Genomic DNA, 22,510 nt, shown 5'->3' with positions numbered 1-22,510 from the left:
ATGTTCCAGGTACTATATTGGGTACAGGAAATAGGTACAAATCTCAACCCAGCAATCCCTGGAACTTCTAGCGTCTAACAACTAGGAGCTCTGAGGCAACGCCATAATACACTATGACTAGGGCTGCAACTCGGGGAATAAAAGAAAAAACCAGGAGCTAAGACTAGCAAGGAACACCAACTTTCTTCAGATAAAATGTTGTTCTTTCCGCAGTAAACACAGAGACACTAAGAATAGAATCCTCAGCAAAATTAAATACAGTAAAATCAATTACTAAGGCATGTTGTTGATAGTTCGTCCAGGAAGCATTAGCAAATGTCAAGATACCACTGCAGGCAATAGTTAAAGGGCTCATCCATCAAAGGGTTATATGCCAAAGCAAACCCTCCAAAGTTGGCTAATACATCTAAATACATAATCTGAGTAATTTCATAATATCAGAAGCCAAATACTGTCCTTCTCTTCACCTCTCTCTCTCTCTCTCTCTCTCTCTCTCTCTCTCTCTCTAAAAGTTAGCAACCATGTGCCCTTATACTGATTCACCCTGTATATTTCTTTATTCCTAGATAAATAATACTTATTCTCATATTACAATGATCACTGTAATGCCACATTTCTAAAGGCACTAGTCAACACAAAAATAATGTAACCGCAAGGTTTTCAACAGAATTTGACATGACTGGCATTTTCTAATAAAAATTTACACACGTGAATTCCATTACTGCATTGATTTGAACTAGAACATGCATAAGACAAAACACGTCATAACTTGTGCCTTTGAAAAAACCAGGGCAAAAGTACTATCCAGAGAAGCTGTGAGTAGGTTGTTCTCTGTGGTACTCAAATTCCAACTGTCAGCACACACACTAAAACAAATTTACCAAATAGTTTTGGAGGGGGTTAAAAAACCCTAGTAATCTAAAATTTTTACTTTACATTTTGCTTTAAAGAGAAACTTTTTGTTAGCATTAACTAAAACACTGATAAAGACAGACTTGAAAGTATTTCATTATACAGTAATTTTGTTTTTTACAAGTTCAATGAAAAGTACTATATAAAAACATATTATGTACAGATAAATGAAATAACAAAGTACTAGCGCAGGTACTGCGTTTCCCCGAAAATAAGACCTAGCCGGACAATCAGCTCTAATACATCTTTTGGAGCAAAAATTAATATAAGACCCGGTCTTATTTTACTATAAGATCGGGTCTTATATTAATTTTTGCTCCAAAAGACGCATTAGACCTGATTATCCGGCTAGGTCTTATTTTCGGGGAAACAGGATATATCTGAGCCTATTCAATCACCATCAATGGGCTAAGAATAAAAAGAATACTGGTTAAGTGGAGTACACAGGCGCTGGAATACACTTTTCTAGATTCAAACCTAGGCTCCAGCACTTACTAACTCTGTGAATTGCCTGAGCCTCAATTTTATCATCTATAAAGTGGGGTCTATTTTCTCGTATGGTTTTTGTAAAGACTACAAAAATTAACACCTGTATGTACTCAGAATAATGCCTGACATAGTAAATGCCCAATAAATGTTAGGGTTTTTTTAAGCACTATATATACTATATATAATCTACTTTAGTCCTTATAACAATCCTCTAAGGTGAGTAGGATGGAATAAATTTCAAATAATTGAACTGTCACACTAGTAGGGACAAAGAAAGATTCAAATTCAGGTTTTAATGTCACTAAATCCAGGCTCTTTCTATTTCAAAATGCCTCCAATAAAAGTTTACAGGTAGTAATCTACCATGCCACAAGATTACCTGTAGAAATTCTTTTAACGCTGATGTGAGTACACTCAGCCACTACATACACATCTTAGAATCTACCCATCTACTTCTCTTCAATGCTACTACTCTAACCCAAGCCACCATTATTCCTTACCTGAACTATTGCCATAGCTTCCTAACTAAGCTGCAGACACTGACATTTGTGAGGCCCAGAATGAAAAGATTGGCTCACCAGGAGATGATACAACACTGAAGTCCACCAATCAACAAGTCAAAAATACACAAGCACAACTCACAGACTATAAATAGGCAGAGAAGGAACACCCATATTTAAAAAAAACCTCCAACGTGAAAGAAAAACAAAACAAAAATATTAGGAGGAAAGTTAATGCAGGAAGTAGAAATACAAAAAACTCAAAAATCTACAGTTGACTCAAATTCCAGTATGACAGTGTAGGCCTCTATAGTCCAACCCTCCCACTGACAGCAACTATAAACTTGGAACAAAATACAAACAAAACAACTACCTGAGCATTCTGAACTAAAGAAAACCAGGAAGTAAAGGAAAGTTAAAACATGGAGAAGCAACCTGCACAAATGAGAGTCCCCTCCCCCCCTTCCTTTCTTCTTTTTGCAGTTTTTTTTCTGAGGCAGAGAACCATCGTTGTGGAGAGGCATTGGGGCTTACTTAGGCTGTTGAAACCCCAATAGAAACTGCTATTTCGAGCCAGGGTAAGCATGGAATGGAGCCCAGGCAGAGCAGAAAGTGAGGGAAATCACTTCCCTCGAACCATTCATGTATAGGACTGACCCAAAACACATTAGCAAAGGCCTAAGAAGTTAAGCGTAGATGTGCGTCACTGAACAGCGTGAGACGGTGCTTACAATCTAAAGCTCAGGTGACTGCCTCTAAAAAAGAATATCTATGTTCTCCAGAGGACCATAGCAAAACCTTCATAATATCCAGGAAAACATCCAAAATTACTAGAAATCCAAAAACTGGTGAATGTGTATCATTCTGTAGAGAAAAGGCAATCAAGAGATGCCAACTCCAATATGACTCAGATATACAGTCACCAAACAAGGATTTGAAAGCAGCTATTATAACTTTTCCAGGAAATAAAGCAAAATTACGTTAAAATCAATAAAATGACAGGGAGTCTGAGCAGGGAACAGAAAAAAATGAACCAAGTAGAAATTTTGCTATGAAAAAATAAAATATGTGATAAGAGCATTGATTAGCAGCCGATCTGCACTTTAGGAAATGGTAAAGGAAGTTCATTAGGATGAAAAAAATGTCACAGTAAAGAGAAACTTGTTCTTTCAGAAATGAAGACAGAGCATAGGGAATGATAAATGTCTAAGTACACAGAAAATTTTTTTTTTCTCTTAAGTTTTTAAAAATGTGTTACTATTTAAAACAAAAATTGTAACATTGTTGGAGTTTTCAATGAATGTAATACATATGGTACCTGTAACATCAAGGTACCATATGTACCTGTAACATCAAGGTTGGCAGGGGTAGAGAGTACACAGACCTGTATGGTTACAAAGTTCTACATTTTACATGAAGTGGTAAGACATTAGTGTTAAATATATATACCTAACTTTCACTGTTTATTGTCATCTTAGAGCAAGCAATAATTATGTAAAAAGAGATAGCTAAAAAAAGGCAACAGAAATACTGAAAGGGACACTAAAATACTTTTTTAAATCAAACAATTCAAAAGACAGCAGAAAAAGGTGAATAGAGAAAAACAAAAGAAAAATAATACAATAGAAGTAAACCAACCATATCAATACTTACATTAACTACAAATACGCTAATAAAAAGGCAGAGCTATCAGAGTGAATAAAGAAGCAAGACCCAACTATACGCTACCAAGAAAAGACTTGGATCAGACAGGATGAAAGTAAACAGATAGGAAAAGATATGCCAGGTAAAAAGTAAGGCTGGAATGGCCAGAATATTAAATAAAACGGACTTGCAGACAAAGAGCACAATCAGCGATAAAGAGGGGGCACTTCATAATAGCCTTAAAATATAGGAAGAAATTGAGATAATTAAAGGGAGATAGGTAACTCCCACAATCATAGCAGATTTTAACACCCCTTACTCCTCAACTATTAATAATAGACTAACACAAAAACAAAAATCAGTAAAGAAACAGAAGATTAGAACAGTATTATAAACCAACTTGATCTGAGATTTATACAACACCACATCCAAGAATGGAAGAGTATACATTTAAAGTGCATATAATATATCACCTAGATAAATATACTGGGCCATAAAGCAAGTCTCAATAAACTTAAAAGGAGTGAGATTACAGTGAGTATAGTCTCTTACTACAAAATTACTAAATTTGAAATTTAAAAAAAAGATTACCTAAGAAAATCGCAAATAAATAGAAATTTAACACACTTCTAAATAATGTATGGTTCAAAGGAGAAATCAAGAGAAACTGGAAAGCATCTATACTAAATAATGAAAATGCAACATGTCACAATCTGCAGGACATAGCAAAAACACTGATAGATGGATGCTTATATTAAGGGAAAATGGTTAACATTAAGAAAAAAAAAGTAAAGTCTAAAACCAATGACCAACATTTCCACCATTAGAAATTAGAAAATAAAAAGTAAACCACAAAAAAGGAAGGAAACAGTAAATAATGAGGTAAAAGCAGAAATCAGTAAAAGAGAACACAGAGACATTTAACAAAGCCAAAAGCTGTTTCTTTAAAAAGATAACAAAATTAACAAAAGTCTCAGCCAGACTATTCAAGGAAAAAAAAAAGAAAGCAAATGTGTAATGTCAGCAATGAAAAAGGGGTTCTCACCACAGACTACAAATATTAAAGTGCTAACAAGGGATTATGAATTTGATGGCAACAAATTCAATACTTTATTTATTTAGTTATTACCTCCAGGCATCTTTTCTTAGAAACCTACTGGAAAATATGTTCAACTGAAATAAGTTAGTAAACCAAAAACAGAAAGTCTTAGAAGTCAAGATACAGAGGGTCCCACATAACTGTGATGAAGGAAAAAGACTCAGTATGACAGGCCTACATAACAAACAGTACAGACAGAGGCAGGAGGATGGTGGGCTCCAGGAAGAAAGTCTTCAAAGAACAAAATAAAGGAACTAAAAATGATCTAATGCATTTGACCATGCAAAAAATACAGCTGAAGAGCAAATTTTGAAAAATCACCAGAGGATATGCAAAGAATTAACAACAGATACATAGAAAAATAAAGACTTAAAAATTAGGCCACTCCATGAAAAATGTTAAACATTTACCTGATTCAGTAGTGAACAATATTTACAGTCATAAAATGTAAATACTAATTTTTGATTTAACTAAAAATAAGGTGCTTTTCATACATTTAATCCTCCCAATAATTCTAAGAGGTAGGTAGGTACCTGGATCATCCTTACTTTATAGATGAGGAAGCCATGGCATAGAGAGGTTAAGTAATTGGCCTGGAGTTATAGTGCTTGTAAGTAAGGAGCCAAGATTTGAACTCAAGGTCAGACTACGAAAGTTATGATCTAACAAGGGAAAGCAGGACAGGTGAAAAACAAAAGTAAAAGTAATAAATCAACAGGTAGCTGAATCCACATATCGGTTAAAAATACAAAGCAGTTAAAAAAGTTAAAGAATATTTTCTTCTGAGGAAAAAGGCTTGGAGGACAAAGGGGATGGAAAAGGAGACTGCTATTTTTTCATTATTTCTCTTTTGGTATCCTAACTTTTGAAACTGTATGCCTATATTATTTTGATTTTTTAAAAATGCTGGTTAAAAAAACACAACAAAAATCTTGTCCACAAGCTGAATTCAGCCCACTTAACGATCACTGAGTTGTGGGTTTGGACAATCAACTGGGTTCACTTAGTAGCTAGTTAACCACCTGACTCATGCTACACCATCCATGCTCCCCATGTCCCCACCACTATGAATAAAAGAAAGTTAACTTCAATGAAAGTTCTATTTCCCAGGATCTTTGATACATTTTAACTCAGTTGATATGTTTACAAGTAACAAAATTTGTCCTCCACGCTTTGCTGCATAACCTTGACGAGATTCAACCTCAGACAATCTGCTATAAAATGAAAAGGCTGAAGAAAATGATCGCTGACTACTACTTCCACCATCTAGAAACAGTTTATTATCTGTTGTTCCATAGGTGAATCAAAAAACCTAACCATGGTTCACTATCTGGCAAATGTAAGCCACTAATCAGATGATGAATTATGTAAAAATACCAGAATTCATCTAAACAGATTCCTTGGCACTATTCTAAAAGCAAAGTATATAGCCTAATTATGGATACCAAGGATATCAGCATTGTATAGGCCAGGCAATAATACATTGTTACTCTTACATAACAGAACTCTGGAAAACTGTTTACTTTATAAATATAAGATAATACCAGTAACCTCATGCATACCCTTGAAATTATTCAGAAAAGGCATTCCTTTATTTCTTCAATAAGTACTATTTACTATGCACATAATGGTCCCATAACGATGCTACATACTATTATAAACAAGACATATCTAAGCCCTACTTCCCATTGAGTTTGGAATAAGGACTGTGAGAGGGATACGTGCACAGTGTTAAAAGAACACACAAAACTTGGTAGTAAAAGGTGGGAAATGGAAATGGGGAGGCAGAGGGTGAGGAAAAGTTTTCTGAAGAAAAGAACATCTAAACAGATCTGAATAAAGAACAGACATTAATTAGTCCGGAGGGAGGAAGAAAAGAAAGATGAATAACATGTTCAAACGTCAGAAGGCAGAAGAGCTCACGGACGGTTTGGCGCGGTGGTTGGAGAGGGGTGGGGCAAGATAACAAAACGTCCTGCAGTTCAAAACACAGCTCCCGTGCAGTGCAGCAACAAATCAAGCAGGAGTAAGGTAAGCAGGGCTCATGTCCTCTAAAGGTTACAAACAAAACCTTAAAAGGGTCAACTGTTATTTCAAGATCCTTCTCCTTTTAAGCAAATCACACAAAAACTCATGCTGATATAAATGAAGTGAGAATAGTCTATAAAAACCGTCACTATTGGATTTCTTCAGTCCAACCTCCAACAGGCTACAAGTCCTAAGAGCCTCAGAATTAGTAAAGAGGTAATCCAGTTTATTTCCTTATTCTCAAAGCCTCTGCCAAACAGCACAATTGCTTCACATAATGTAATGGGTAATTCTGGATAAACATCATAGACGAACTAACCACAGCACATTCCTAAACTTTTAAAATATTAAACTGTTCATGTTCAAACAAATCTTAAAAGCAAGCCAGTCAACACCTTGAAATAATCTGGTAGTAAATCTTAGACTACTGAATGCAGCATTTCCCAACTTGCATTTAGCGTGTCTTTGACAAGAATTTTACCCACACCTTAATTCCAGCTAAGTGATCAAACTTTTGAAGAAACCATAACAACATGGCATGAAAACATAGACACAGGATGATTTACAATCACATGGTAGGTAGGCTAGCCTTAATTACAATGATGAATAAATGTACCTTTACTAAACATCAGCAGAATGTATTCATTCCATAGTTATTTAAGCTTAAGTCAAGGCTACATACATAGTATGTAAAATTCTAAAATATTAATACACATAAAATCAGACAGAATATAGGTCTGATATTACGTTAAGAATAAAAAGAAAATAGTCACTAAGCAGTCAATATAAAACAGATGAGGAAAATCAAAGCAGTACCCACAACTCCACAGTTAAAGGTACTAAGCAGGGCCACTGCATATGACTTCATAGCTTATTTACTGAACAACTCTAGGGGGTGCCAATCATATATATGGGGGTGGGGGAAAGAGAGGGAGAAGAGAGAGAGACATTAAGCAAGAGAATGCAAGGTAATAAAAAAAATACTACCTTAGAGAGCCAAAGTCTCAGTAGCAATGAACAAAATACCGGGGGTGCCAAAACAATGTATACAAGTGGACACTTTGGTCACCATTGCTCAAGCAGTAGTTCCCCATAATCAGAAGTGTCTGGACGCTGATGGTAACCACTTTGAGCACCTCTTGTAATTGCAGACGTCAAACGTGACTTGTATTCATCTCTTGTTATTGGTATATATTGAGTACTACAATTTTAATACTTTTTTCCTTTCTTAAAATGTGTACTTTTTTTGGCACTCTCTGCATAAAAATAAAAATTTGAAGAAAATAACAGGCAAAGTTTTGAGTCTGCAAAACTAGTCTTGAGCTAGCACCATTCATTCATTTTTATCAAATATTATCTAAGTGCCTACCACATGCCAAGTACTGAGGAAGCAGTGAGCAAAGCACACAAAATCCCTGTCCTCATGAAGCTTACACTTGGGGGGAAGGGAAGAGGTAGAAATTACAGAAAATATTTAGAATATCAGTTGGTGATGAGTATTATGAGAGAAAAAAACTGAAACAGGGAATGGTGCTGTGATTTTAAACAAGGTGGTCAAGAACGGCTCAATGCAGTAACCATTCCAACAGAATGAAGTTTCTACCAGACATGAGAAACTCTCTGCCATCCTCACAGGAAATTGTATACACTATTCCACTATCCATTCATCTCCACCCCAATTCTACTGACAGACGAGGTAGGTGCCTGCTGATTACTAAGTACAAGTAAGTGATGCCAAACAACTTTACCACATTCCTAAGGGCTTATTTCAAGACTGGGTGAAATAAAAAATGCATTTGTCAGCAGTATCCTACAGCGGGCCCAAGCTCCAGGCCTGGATGAGGCACATTCCTGTACCATCTACATCGGGGTGGGCAAATAACAGCCAGCAGGCCAAAGCCAGCTCACCGAATGTTTCTACAAATAAACTTTTATGGGACCTTGGCCACATTAATTTGTTGCCTTACTGAGTGGGGATACTTTCGTGCTACAACAACAGACATAAGTAGTTGTGACAGAGACCACATGGCCTGGAAGACCTAAAATATGTATTATCTGGCCCTTCACAGAAAAAGTTCGCTGACCCCTGGTCTAGATCAGCACCACCCCTGCAGTGCGACTACTTTCAGGGCCGTACAGTCACATGGAACCCTGCCTCAGGAGGACCCCATCCTGGGGATTCCCTGCTCTGTGGTCACCATCTTGTAATTCTTAATAATTTTATCTTTAGAGCTTTATAAGTGAACTCCAATGGGACAACAGAGCAGGTGCTAGGAGCCTCAGCTCACAAGCAATCTGTCTACCTGGGAAGGGTTCTCCGTCAGCTGAACCCCCTGGCTCAGTTCAACCCTCCCATCCTCACCCTGTGACAAGGGGTATGGCAGTGACCATGCCCATTCCAGTGTGGCATCACCACGACACATTTGCAGGCAAACCAGCAGCGTCTCTTGCCTATTACGGATTCGGATATCCAGCAAGTCCTGGCATGGAGATTGCACTCCTGGGGGGTTGCCTGTGTGCTGTGGGCTGAGGTAGCAGGTCTGTAGGAAAACGAGGTGGGCTTCCCTGCCCCAGGCCAAGGCTCCACATTTTCATTTAGTGTTGGGCCTTACAAATAAAGTAGCTGGACTTGACTGCTTTCCTGCAACAAAAATTAAAAACTAAAGGTATAAATGAGAGTTCCATTTTTCTAGCAAATTCAGCATACATTTTATTTCTGTTTTCTCCCCTTCTACTCTGAGCCATCCCCCTTCCACTTGTTCTAGCCACACAGTTTTCTTCGTATTTCTTAAACCACCGACTACTATTTGAGACTATGTTTACTTATCTGCCTCCTCTCCACCAAAGTCTGAGCCATGAGACAAGAACTTAACTGTCCTGTTCACCAGCACCTAAAACAGAATTTGGCAGATAAAGACACTTTCATAATTCATTACATATTGAATAAATGAATAAATGAGTTATAGCACCTTTGTTTCATAGTTAATCAATACTGATATCGAAACACTGTTCCCATCCCTTATGTTAAGTATAAATCTGATAAGAGGCACTCAAAACATAAAATGAGCATATAAACTATCTATATTGTGGTATTTTCATGACATAACGCCAATGCATTTATTTGTTACTAACAAATATTACGCCATTACCAGATCATGACTGCTGAAATATGCCTACACAATGCTAGCATTTGATCCAGCATCACTCAGGTGTGCTAAAGTAGTTTACTCATTTTTATGATTTTCTTAATGAGCTGCACTCAACCAATCAAATCAATGACACATAGTAAATATCATTACATACACAGAAAATGCTGGAGAAACTTTAATCTGGGGTTCATTCAAGAACAAATTACCTGGCAACATAAATTAACATACTAGTCTTCAAAGTGTGGAAACTTGGTATAAAATATATTTGTGAATTTCCTCAATTACAATATTTTAAAAGTTTAAAACCTATTTTAAAGATGAAATAACAACTAGATATTCACAGAACCCTGAAGCATCTTTGAGGGAAAGCACCAGCTTAGAAGGTAGGAAGACACACAAAACAAATTCAGTATAACAAGTTCTCCAATATTGTGATTCTCCACTTTTCCTCTGCTTTATGCTGATGACCAATGCAAGAAACTCACCGACTCCCTCTTCCAATTATAGTTTTGCAGGACTTTTTACATTTAAGAACAGGATTTTATGAGGCGAACAAAACAGAGGGGTGTGGTACAGAACTTGAGATGAGAAGTAAACATGTAAAGCCAGAGAAGAAAGAATACATTATGGCTGAAGAACTAATAGTAAGTAGGTCTTGCTGGACTCTAGCAGTTAGTGCATAAAAATTAAGAGGGGGGATTCCTAAGATATGGCACTGTACAGGTATGGGAAGGTCAATTCAAGGAACTTGTATGTTTAGAACAGAAATTTGTACTTTAAAAATCCAATAAGCCCACCAAAATGGCTAAAATTAAAAATACTGACACCACCAAAATTTTGAAAGGTGGTAGAGCAACACTGTTGGTGGAACTGAAAAATGGTACAACTACTTCGGGAAAATGTTTGGTGGTTTCCAATTGCCCAGTAACTCCACCTAAGAGAAATGAAAACATATATCCACAAAAAATTATATGAGAATATTCCTAACAATTTTATCCATAATAGCCAAAAACTGGAAACAACCAAAATGTCCATCAACAGAACAATGGATAAACTGTAGTACATTCACAGTTTACACAATTCACACAAAATACTATTCAGCAATAAAAGGGGGTGAGCTACTGATATACACAATAACATGGATCAATTCCCAGAACTTTATGAAAAGTGAAAGAAGCTTTGCAGATTATATGATTCTAGAATAGGCAAAGCTAATTTAAGGTGAAAAAAATCAGTGACGATCACGTGGAGGTAAGAATTGAAAGGGAAGGGTCATGAAGGAACTTTCTAGGGTGATAGTAATGTTCTGTATCAGGAGTCAGGAAACTTATTCTGTAAAGGGCAGAATGGCAAATATTTCGGGCTTTGTGGACTCTGCCTGAAATATTCAATTCTGCCACTGTAAATGAATGGCTATGGCGGTGGTACAATGAAGCTTTATTTACAAAACAAGGACTTGGAACTTAATTTGCTGATTCCTGCACTGTATTTTGAATGTCGCTTGGGTTACACAGGTGTATGCATTTGTCAAAACCCATCCAATAAGCCATGTAAGATTTGCTCATTTCACTATGTCAGTTTTACCCTAAGGAAAAAAGAATCATAAAGAACTATTAAACTCTAGGCTAAATGATAAGCATGCGGTTTGCAGTGAGGTACACTTATATTCTGCAACTTTGAAAGCATCAAAAAATAAGAGGGATTGACGGATATACAGTAACACATATATAAAAAACTGTTGGTAACGTTAACCCTACTTCTTATGATGGCTAACTGTACAATTTTCTTCAACTTTTCTATATATTTGGAAGGTTTACTAAATGTGGGGAAAGAGGGAATTTATTAAGAGGTCACTGAAGATTTTTGAACAAAAAATCAAACCTATACATATTCTACAAATATGACTCATGCAGTGCAAATGACACACTGAAGGAAGGTCAAATGAAGGAAGAAAATAGTTGACTATTACAATAGTCCATGCTATAGAAAGCATCAACATTTAAGGACTTGGTACAAAATAAGTTCACAAAGAAAAGTCAGAGAAGTAAAGAATTGAAAGTTTCTTTGTATCAGGAATAAGGAAGGAATTTCAAGGAGAGTGTTCAAAGTGTCAATGTGACAAAAATTAAGCAAGACAAGAACTAAAAAGTATCTAGCAGATTAAGCAATGGACAACCTTGATGATGTAAAAGAGGTGTGGTAAGAATATAAACCAGATAAAGAATAGTGATAATTCAAAGGAAACAAACAAGTGAAGATAAAAGGAATTGAGCTGGGCCAAGAACACAGTAACTAGAAAGCAATGTAAGGTAAAAGACTGCAATCCGTCTTTGACTGCACCTAAATATTATCTCAACCAGAACAGGTTCTATTGGGTAAGGCCATCCACCCTGGGCCTGGGTGTCCCTGTACGTTCTTGTTGAGTGTGACAGTCTGCAAAGCTTATCCATGTCCTGATACTGAGTGGATTCTTGTAATAAGTCACACAGGCAACAAAGAAGGTCAAAGTTACCACAGCAAGGAACTGCCCCTCCCAGGGAGAGGTGCAGTAACTTGTAGGTTGTTTACTACAATGTTTGCTGCTTGCTAAAAAAAGTGCTGGCCCCTTGCTCCTGGGTTCCTCAGCTGTGACACACTAGTGCCTCCATGTAGACCCATCATCTTCATGGGACCTGGATGCAAGGAAAACCTACATAAATATTCTAATGTTCATGCAGTTTGCTATGCTGTGAGTAGTAATATCATTTGTTTCTGACCTGGGAGTCTCCTGTTTTCTGCCAACAACCATGAAACATTAATAGACTAACTTATTAGCCTATAAATATGGTAAAATAAAATCTTAAGACTTCACAGTTCTTGACATGAACAACAAAGTAATTGATATTCAAATTGCTAAATAAAATAAGAGACACAAAGGTGGTCACCAGCAAAAACTGAAATATATAAAATATTTTAGTTTATTTACTTTACATTATTCATATTTATTTTCATGTACCAGTCTCTATATCTTTTACATATACTATTTACATAATTCTTATACTAATCCTAACAAAGTATTAATATGAGGAAACTGAGGCTTTAAGATTTTAAGTAAGTAAGCCAAGGGCTCACAAACTGTAAACAGCACAACCTAAATGCAAGGCCAGATGACTTTAAAACATGTCATTTTTTAAACCATTAATAGTCAGCCTCCTTACCAGCTGATTTATCAAGGGCAACTCTAATTCTCCAGATACCACAATATGATACTTTATTATGTTTGTAAAAAATTAACACTTCAGACATGTGAACATAACCTTAAATTTTTCTTTAAAAATCTGTGACCAAGATTTAGGAAGAGCTAGGTTAAACAAATCCAAGCCATCATCTTTGCAGCAAATTTCTCATAGATTTAGTATGCAAATATATGGGTTTTTTTTGTTTTAATTAAATTTATTGGGGTGACAATTGTTAGTAAAATTACATAGATTTCAGGTATACAATTCTGTATTACATCATCTATAAATCCCATTGTGTGTTCATCACCCAGAGTCAGTTCTCCTTCCATCACCATATATTCGATCCCCCTTACCCTTATCTCCCACCCCCCACCCCCCTCGCAAATATATGTTTTAATATGCTAATATATGTTATAAATCTTCTAAGACTACTATCATCATTCTGGAATACAGTTTGTGAAACTACTGCTACAATATACAGTGCCAACTTAACTTTTACACAGAATACCTTTAAATTTTTAGTGGTCAGTTTGGTACAGGGACATAATCCTTTAAAATAGAAAACATGCAAGTTAGAAAGTGACTTAACAGCTTCAAGCCAGTTCAACTATTTCATAGTTTGGCAATATTGCTCATTTCCTATCAAACAAAACAATTTCCCATAACACAATGAAACTACATATCACACCTGTTTTCTTCTGAAATTATATGGGTAACAATCAGGCTTTTTGTAGCTCTACAGTTATTTACTGCTGTACTTAACAAAATCTGTACCCTCTAAACATCTGAAGGGAAGAAGAGACCGCAGAAAAAGCAATTTCAACATAAAAATTGTGCACTGGTTAATGGTTAGTAAGTCATTCTGATGGTCCTGGGTATCACTGCTATTTTTCCAATAAGGAAAATTAAAAACTCTATTAATAAGTGATAAATTAGCATCGCACACCATTTCACCCCTAAGCATGCTTGCCTGTCTCCTTCTTTATTCATCTCTTAACATCCAAAAACTGAAATTGTTTATTGCTCAAGTTTATTAATCTTTCCAGAGTTTTCCAAAAAAACTGAGCTAAAAGCAGCCACACAACAGCTGTGTTCATCATATAAGCCACAGTTGCAGATTGGTCCCTAGCTAAACAGTATCCTGGAAACCAATGCACCTGCTTCTCTGGCATACATATAGATGTAGGTATCGATCAGGCCATTTTCAACAATGCCCAGAGTTATTACACTAGACAGATGTAATTACTGCGTAGTAACAGGAATTAAAATCCAAATTTGAACTTTGCTAAGATTCTTAAACATTTTGCCTTACAAGGAAAACAAAGTCATGTCCTATCTATCTATTTAAAGCAGTTATCTTTAGGACTGATTTTTGCCCTCTGCTCTGTAGGAATGCCTCCACCCATTCAAAGTCTATGTAGGACACAGCTCCAGTTTGAAAAACAAAAGGAATAAAATATTATATTTCCTACTTATTTGAAAGGAGTTATAAAGAAAAAAAAGAAAAACCTTAAAATTGAGAGAGCAAATTTCAGTATTTTGGTGTTAGGAATTTTTAAAAGTAGTAAGTCAAGTCTTAATTAGTCATAACTACTGAAAGCAAATTTGCAATATAATAAATTATTTTAAGGCAGAGCTACATCAGTTAAAAATGCTTTCAGAAGTGACTTATGTATGAGAACATGGCTGATTCTAATAAGCAAAACTCCAAAGAGAAAGAATTCAAATCAGCTAATGCCATTAAGGGAAACAAATAAGTACAGGAAAGGAAAAAGATTAGGATAAAAAAATAAGTCCCACTGGTAATAGTATTCAGTATTTTCCTACTGCATTTAATTTTCAAAGTCAGCAAAAATAAGAATGCCTTTATATAAAATAATAATAATAAAACCACCAAAACCATATACACTGACAACTTGAAAACTGCCTTACGTACTGGCAACAAAAATATTCCAAACTGTCCCGAAAATACTGATAAATTTTCACAGAATTCAGAATATGGATCTTTTGGAGGTTTTACAGAATGTAAACCAGATGAAATGGAAGCATCAGGAGCTTTTATCTTAGAAAAATGCAAAATGACATACACTGGGATTTTATCTTTCAGTGGCCTTCCTATTTGTCAAAATGCACTTACTAATATAAATTCTTAGTTCACAACTGTTTCACGTGTGTAAACAGATTTAAAAGGTGAAATGCCCACTAACATATACACATTTGTAAAATACCACAAACAGCACTATTAATTGCACCATCAGCCCTACATATTAATATTTTTCTCCTCTCAATAAATAGGTTTACTAAATTACCATCGCAAAGTTTACAGAATAACATGCTACCTAGCTAGCTGCAGCAAAATAGTCAACTACTGCTGTGTCCATTTTTTTAAAGAGGATTTACAGTAGGAATTTCCAATGACAACACCAGGGTTAATACTACCGGGAAAAATGGATGAGAAAAATTCACACTGAAACTCTAGAGGGACACTTTTCACTCACTTCAACATACAAAGGTTTATATGGTTAAAATGGAAAACATACTTAACGAAAAAGAATTCTGCTAACAAGATTAGCATTTTTCTAGTAAAACTTCCTATTTCCTCTCCCGCTCAACCCACCCCCCGGCCCCACCCCCAAAATATGGGGATAGAAAAAAGAATACAGTCACTTTTAATACTAACAAAATGGAAAAGGACAAAACGACAAGGTTAACCAGAGCTGAGAGAGGAAATCACCACTACTCTCTACAGTTGCACAATTTTTAAACCCACCTTTTTTCTTTTTTTTTTCTGTCTGCCAAATCCACATCCTACCCTACGTAATGCTTACACTCCTTCCCCCCTCCACCCACTCCGTTTATGATGGCGATCACCTTCCCACAAGGTAGGTGAACTGAGTACCATTCCCAGCAGACAATCCATTGGAATGTCTCAGAAGTAACTGGGTCAAGGAATAAGGAAATGATCGAGAAAGTGAGAAATAAAACGATACCAGTTTTAATGTGTGTGTTGGGGGGCGGGGGGTTACAGCGGGGTAAAGGGTGCGGGTGAGAGGTGGGGAGGTAGGAGGAGACGGGTCGGGATGGAAGGGTCTCCCACGAGTCAGAGGCAGGCTCCCCAGGACGTGTGAAGGAAGGGGGTCCCGCCAGAAGGGCCAAAAAAAAAAAACCCAAAAAACAAAAAACAGCCAGCACGTCCCCACAGGGAATCATCTGAGGAAAGGGGCTCTCCCGGCCACGGCGGGAGACAGTCTCGGGGTCTCCAGGAGGCGGAGGCCGAGGCGGGGACCAGAAACTCACCACCTGGTAGCGGCCAGTCCCCGGCTGGTGATGATCCATCCTGCCCGGCTCGGGATCCGGCTTCCCAGCCGGCGAGTCCCCTAGGTGCTCAGCCCTCTCGGCCACCCCCGTCGACGATGTCGTAGCCGCAGGGCCCCTTCCGCCTCTGTTTGTGCCGCGGTCAGCCGGCCCGGCCACTTCACTTCCTGCCGCTGCCGCAGCAGCCGAGGAGACCTCCGCCTCCGCCGCGGGTCGGTGAAGCTCCGGGGCGCCGCGCGCACTAGTGAGCATGCTCGGGAGGGTCGCGCATGCTCGCTGGGTCCTCCGGCGGCCCATCCGCGGCGCGAGCTGGGGGGTGGTTTGGCTGGGTGGGTGGAGATGGAAAAGTAAGACAAGTCCGGGGAGCTGTCTAGGCTGTCAGCTCGTCGGGAGTGGGCGGCGGCAAAAGGAATGGAAAAAAAGAATCGCCGCCTTTGATTGGCCTTTTCTATTGGAAGGTTTCCGCGCAGGCACAGGCGGGTGCACTGTCACCACGCAGAAACAGATGTCGAGGAGGGAGGGACTGCATTCCTAGAGCACCTGGGGATAGGTCACCCATTTACCAACACTCCCTCTTGTTACTCACTCAGCCTAGGACAATGCAGGGTGATCCACCTCTAGGACACTTCTAAAAGGCTCATTCAAAATCATTAGTGAGGTAAGGGACATCTTTAAAAAAAAAAAATGTGTTCCCTTCTTGGTAATAAAAGATTTAAGAACCCAACAAGGACTCTTAAGTTATATCTCCCCAAGGAAAGAGGCCTCTAGAGCGCTAGGTTACTGGAAGGATACAGGAAAATAATGAAATGAGATAGCACTATTTTGGGCCATACATCAAAAATTTGGAAGGGTTTAACAGTAAAGCATCACTTTATGTGTGACATCGTAAGATTGTCTCAGTATCTGGTTGTCCACACATGTCCTATGTTGACATAAATGTTCAAACCTATATAGAATTTTCATAAGAGTTTACTTGAGCCAAACTGACGTATGCTGGGGAGCAAGATCTCAAAAGCTCCAGAGAATTACAGTTTTGCAGCTTCTTTTATGTTTGTAAAATTAAGGAGGGAACGTGAAGAAGATTGGAGAAAGCAAGGTAGGGATTGGGTTACAGGATAATTAACAAGGTTATATGCTCCATGAGGGTGATTTTCCAAGAGTCTGGACAAGAGGCTTACCTCTGGTATTTCAAAGGTGTGCTAGCCTAGATGCACAAGAACAATGGACAGGACTGGCTTAAAACCTTTCACTAAAGAAGTTATATGTCTGGGGCATGACTACCCACCATGACCTGCCCAGTTAGGAATTTATGATCATATCGCCCTGTCAGGTTACTTTCCATAGAACTCTTTATTTCATCCATACCTACTGTGTGTACCTCCCACAGGGCACAAAGCATGTTCTCTATTAAGTAGAAGAGTCTAATGGGGCTGCATAAGTACCTTCTAATACCTTCTAACCCAAACACCTGCTTTCTATACCCTGAAAACTGGTCCCACATGATCTGGCCCAGCTATCTGTTTTACTTTACTCCTGAGTTGCCAAAGGAGATTCCTGGAATGAAGAAGGCTAATGGATGGGCCTGATGAGCTAGTTAAAATAGCAAAAATACAATAAAGACAAACTCATTGAGAGATCAACAACTAAAAAATTTAAGCCTTCCTGATAGTTTTATTCAAAGTGTTCATTAGCTGTTCGTATTTTTGCCATCTTAACATATCTAGTGGTAGAGAGCATTAATAGACCCATAATATTAAGAGGTAATGACATCATACTTAATTTTTTTAACGTGCTTTCATTTGATCTAACACTGTATTTCAGATTCTAAGATAATAAACATGACATTTTATTGTATTACCGTATAAGAGTTCACCCTCACAAGTTCACCCCAAATGGTATCACCTTTCAAAGATCAAAACAACAGCAAAATGAAATTAGATTCCCACATCACTTACAGATCATTAGAGCTTAATTTTATTTGTGCTTCCATTTTCATTAATCATTTTTATACCCATTTGTTTTTCAAATAGACTGTTGCTCAGGGCAGAGGCCACTTTTTACATCTAGTACACCCAGAACAGTACTAAGAGCAGTGAAAACCAACGACCTGACCAAAAGCAGACATGCTGAATCCTGTTAAGAGTAATAGATTCTTTCAATTTTACCCTCCTAAGTTCTGTGAACGTTTTGCTCATCTAGAGAGCAGGTAACAAAATTCAACAGGAAAGCATTTTTGTTGGTTTGTTTTCTTTTGTTTTTCAGTGAAGAAGAGGAAGAGAAAGTGGGGAGAGAGAAGCAGAAAAATAGCTAACAGGTATTGAGCCCTTCCCAAGCCAGGGACTATATGTGTTTTCATCCTCACAACTGCATGATGTAGGCACAATTGTAATCCCTGTTTAACAAATCAGAAAACTCAGGCACTGAGAGGCTCAGGAACCTGCCCAAAGCCAAATCACTAGTAAGTGGAGACACTCCAGAGCTTCCACTATACTAAGCACTATCTATCTATAAATATAAAGAAAAAAAAGACTTTGTGTCTTTCTGTCCATCACTACTGCGGAACTCGTATAGAAGAGGGAAAACAAAAAACAAAAACCAAAAAAACTGATGCATCACAAAGAGCCAATCAGGTTTCCTTAAATCCCACCTTCTTGATTCTTTATGAAATAAATGATTCTTTCTCATCATCTCCAAAAGAGCCGTTCTGAGCTCCTTTTGCCCATTTCACAACTAAGGCAAGTGTGACCTGTAAAGGGCTATCACATGCAGAGGCCTTGAGTTGTCCCACTAGGAGCAATTATTTGGGGTTAAATGGAAATAACAATATTCTTATCATTTTAGAGGCCTTAAGCAACATCCAATATTTTTAATCCCTAATCTGTTGGTAGTGACACCTTAGTGAGGAATTGGTGGTGGTATACCTCTAGAAACTACCTCTAGTGGAATTTTACAATTTGAGTGTACTTCACTAACACCTCTTGTTCTGGCCTAATCAATTTTCACCTCCAAATACGCAGCCACACAAAATTTTACTAGTGCCACACTACAGTACTGGGGCAGACATGGAGATAAGCAGTCAAGAAAGCACACTCTCTCCAGCTGCAGGAAGTGTGATTAACCAGCAAACTCCAGCTGCTTTGTTGGGGTTTCCTGCAGCTTTCAACCTGAAGTCATGCTATTTTCAGGGTGGCACTTGGCCATTGACTGAACAGGTGGTAGTACAGGTCTAGCCACTTTTGCCTGACACTCAACCCCATTTGAAATATTTACTTCAGAGCTCCCTGCTGAACTGGCAGAGACTTTGTCAACTCTGCAGTATGTTCTGAATACTCTCCTGTTTTTCTTTCACAGATGGTAACTCCCCAGTGAATCTCTTGAATCTTTAACTTCATATCAGCATCTGCTTCCTGGAGAACCCAATCTAGACAAGGTCCAAGATGTAAAGTGATAGAACATTGTTTATATTATCAAAATTTTGTTAAATGACTACAGCTGTCCTCTCACATGATTCAAGTTTCATCTCCAGAACAACCCTCAGTACCTTCCGTTGTTACCATTTTCTCATGTGGGCATAATGTATCTACAGCCTCCCACTGAAAATGACTTTGATTTTGGTCTATAGAGTGATACTATTAGGTCATAGGGACTCCTTTGCTTGGGACATACTTCCCATTGGGAATCCCTTCTACCTTTCCAGAAGCAAAGTCATTCCCTCCTGAAGTACACTGATTTCTTATCATTCTCCTCTTACTTCTAACCAGGTATGCTAAATTGCATATACATGCACCCGGATTTTTTGTTGAGATTCTCATTAGTTAAAGAGCAGTAGACACACCATTGCCTCAGATGCCCGTCTACAAGGCCTAAATTACAGGTAGGCAAATGCTGCACATTTGCCTTACTTCTTCAGTGATTATTCGTTTTTTATCACTTCCTCTACAACATACAACATAGAACTACTCCTCAAGTAGCTACTGATGGTTAATGTGGCTATAGATCCTAATAGTTAATTGCATTTGGAATATGTATGATTTTGTATATTTATCTAGAGAATGAAAAGAGGTAAAATTACATTATCTGAAGATTTCTATCTCTACCTAATAAAAAGTCACTAGTCATTATTTTCTGTACATTAAATTCTAAAATTGATTCACGAAATACGAGCAACTACTATTTGTTTTAGTAAATGAAAATAAGCATAAAAAGAAAAGAGAGAATAAGTATAATTATTACTCCAAAATTTACACTATCACTCAACTACTATGTACGTGAAGCTTTCAAGCAGTTTGTAGGCTTGAACTTCAATTTAGCTGCACATAGTCTTCCGTACTTAATTGGTTCTGAGATTTCTGTCATCTGTTCAGCTCTGTAATTTTAGAGAGGAAATCTTCTGAAGTGAGCAATTTTGACAATCAGTTTGCTATACTTCCTTTCCCTGTTTTTGTTCTCATCCAATGTGTTGGAAGAATCTAAAATGCAGCTGTTTTTTTATGACTCAGAGTTCAACCAAAGAAACAGAACCGATAAAAGATATATATTAAGAAATGTATTGCAAGCAATTGGCTTACGCTGTTGTGGGGGCTGGCTAGGCAGGTCCAAAATCCATAGCACAGGCCACTGCAACTCTAGAAGAGTTCTAGAAGCTGCTGTCTGCAAGCAGAATTTCTTCTTCCTCAGGGAAACCTCCATTCTGCTCTTAATACCTTTCAACAGATTGAATCAGTCCCACACAGATTATAGAGGATAGTCACCTTTACTTAAAGTCAACTGATTTTGGATTTTAATCATGTCAAGATAGATTCACAGCAATGCGTTACATGTTACCTATGTAATCAGCACCCGTATTAAGAAATAGAATATTTCCAGAGCCCTAGGAAAGCCCTTAGCTCACTTCCTGTGTCTACTCCCATACAAAGAACAAGCATATCTTGACTTGTAGCACCATAAATTAATTTGGACTAATTAATAGTTTTGATTTTATATACATGAAATCATACAATATGTACCCTTTTGAGTATGATTCTTTTGCTTAACTTTACACTTGTAAAATTTATTCATAGTGCTGAGTATAGTTGTAGCTAGTTCATTTTTGTTGCTATGCAGTATTTGTGGATGCAAAAAAGGGGTTATATGCAAAGGGGTTATGTGCAACTGAAAGAGAGTGATAGTAATCTTGTTAGGAACCATTAACGCGGGGACAGTGGGCACTCAGAGACAGTGACGGCCCAGAGAGATTGAGAACTGGCGAGATGTGGTGAGAGTCCCACTCCAGGATTGAGTAGTTTTCGGGAGGGAGCTTGAGACCAATACAAAGTTCAATAAAACTTCCCAGGTAATGCTGTTGATTAGTCAGGTGTGGGACCCACCAGTGAAGACTGCTTCTCTAGGAGCTTGAGTGTCAAAGAAAAGAGAAGAGAGAGGATGGCAGTTAGAAGGCCAAGGGGAGCCTTTGGTTAAAGATCAAAAAGCCTTGACTGTTCACATGCCAGAGAAAGAGGACCAGCAGGAGGGGAGAAGCTGAAGGAGCAGGTCCTGGAATCCATCTTGCAGGGGAAAGATTTCAACAGGAGGAGGATCTCAGTTCTCAGATAGGAACTGAAGTAGAAAGAATAGGACCATAGACACAGATGTTGGAGGGGGAAGGACGCGAATAGGGTGGAGGGAATTCTACCTTGAACCCCCACCTTTTTTCTCAGTGAAGCAGGTGGTGAGCACCCACGATCTTTTCTGAGAGGGCTAACTAAGGTGCATGAAAAGAATAGTAAAGATCATGGAGATGAGAGGGGGCTCACAAGAGGAAAAAAGTGATACTGTCTCTCAGAGAGCCCTATTGAGTAAAGAAACTCTGTGTTTACACTGGTACCAATGTGTAAACTGTGTGATTTTCTTCCTGTAGGGTTTCCAGATTTAGCAAATAAAAACACAAGATCCCCAGCTCAATGTGAATTTAGATACACAATGGATATTTTTTTTAATATAAGTTGGCTTTTGCAATATTTGAGACATATTTAAGCTGAAAAGTTATTTGTTTTTGAAATCCAAATTTAACTGGCGTTGCGAGCGCCTGTCTGCTACATTTCAGTCTCCTCCTGAAAATCAAGGGGACATTAACCCCTCGGCAGGACCCTACCTCCCTGTGTGGTATTCATGACGCAA

The 22,510-nt window shown here is 37.9% G+C and overlaps 1 protein-coding gene and 1 long non-coding RNA gene across 2 annotated transcripts in view; one reads left to right on the top strand and one right to left on the bottom strand.

Moving 5' to 3' along the window:
* Positions 1-16,742, bottom strand: part of NDFIP2 (Nedd4 family interacting protein 2) — a 55,085-nt gene extending 38,343 nt beyond the window's left edge. Inside the window, exon 1 of the mRNA XM_019742579.2 lies at positions 16,337-16,742. Within this exon, the coding sequence (XP_019598138.2) occupies positions 16,337-16,651 (315 nt within the window). The 5' untranslated portion in view covers positions 16,652-16,742. The remainder of the gene's footprint in view (positions 1-16,336) is intronic.
* Positions 15,869-22,451, top strand: LOC141571011 (uncharacterized). Its single transcript, XR_012495462.1, has 3 exons — positions 15,869-15,921; positions 18,617-18,668; positions 19,706-22,451. It is a non-coding gene; the product is annotated as an uncharacterized LOC141571011 (long non-coding RNA).
* Positions 22,452-22,510: the final 59 nt, after the last annotated feature.

This window comes from Rhinolophus sinicus, linkage group LG04, assembly GCF_036562045.2.
Source record: "Rhinolophus sinicus isolate RSC01 linkage group LG04, ASM3656204v1, whole genome shotgun sequence".
NCBI lineage: Eukaryota > Metazoa > Chordata > Mammalia > Chiroptera > Rhinolophidae > Rhinolophus > Rhinolophus sinicus.
The sequence above is the reverse complement of the archived record's forward strand: the minus strand, read 5'-3'. Positions and strand labels throughout refer to the sequence as shown.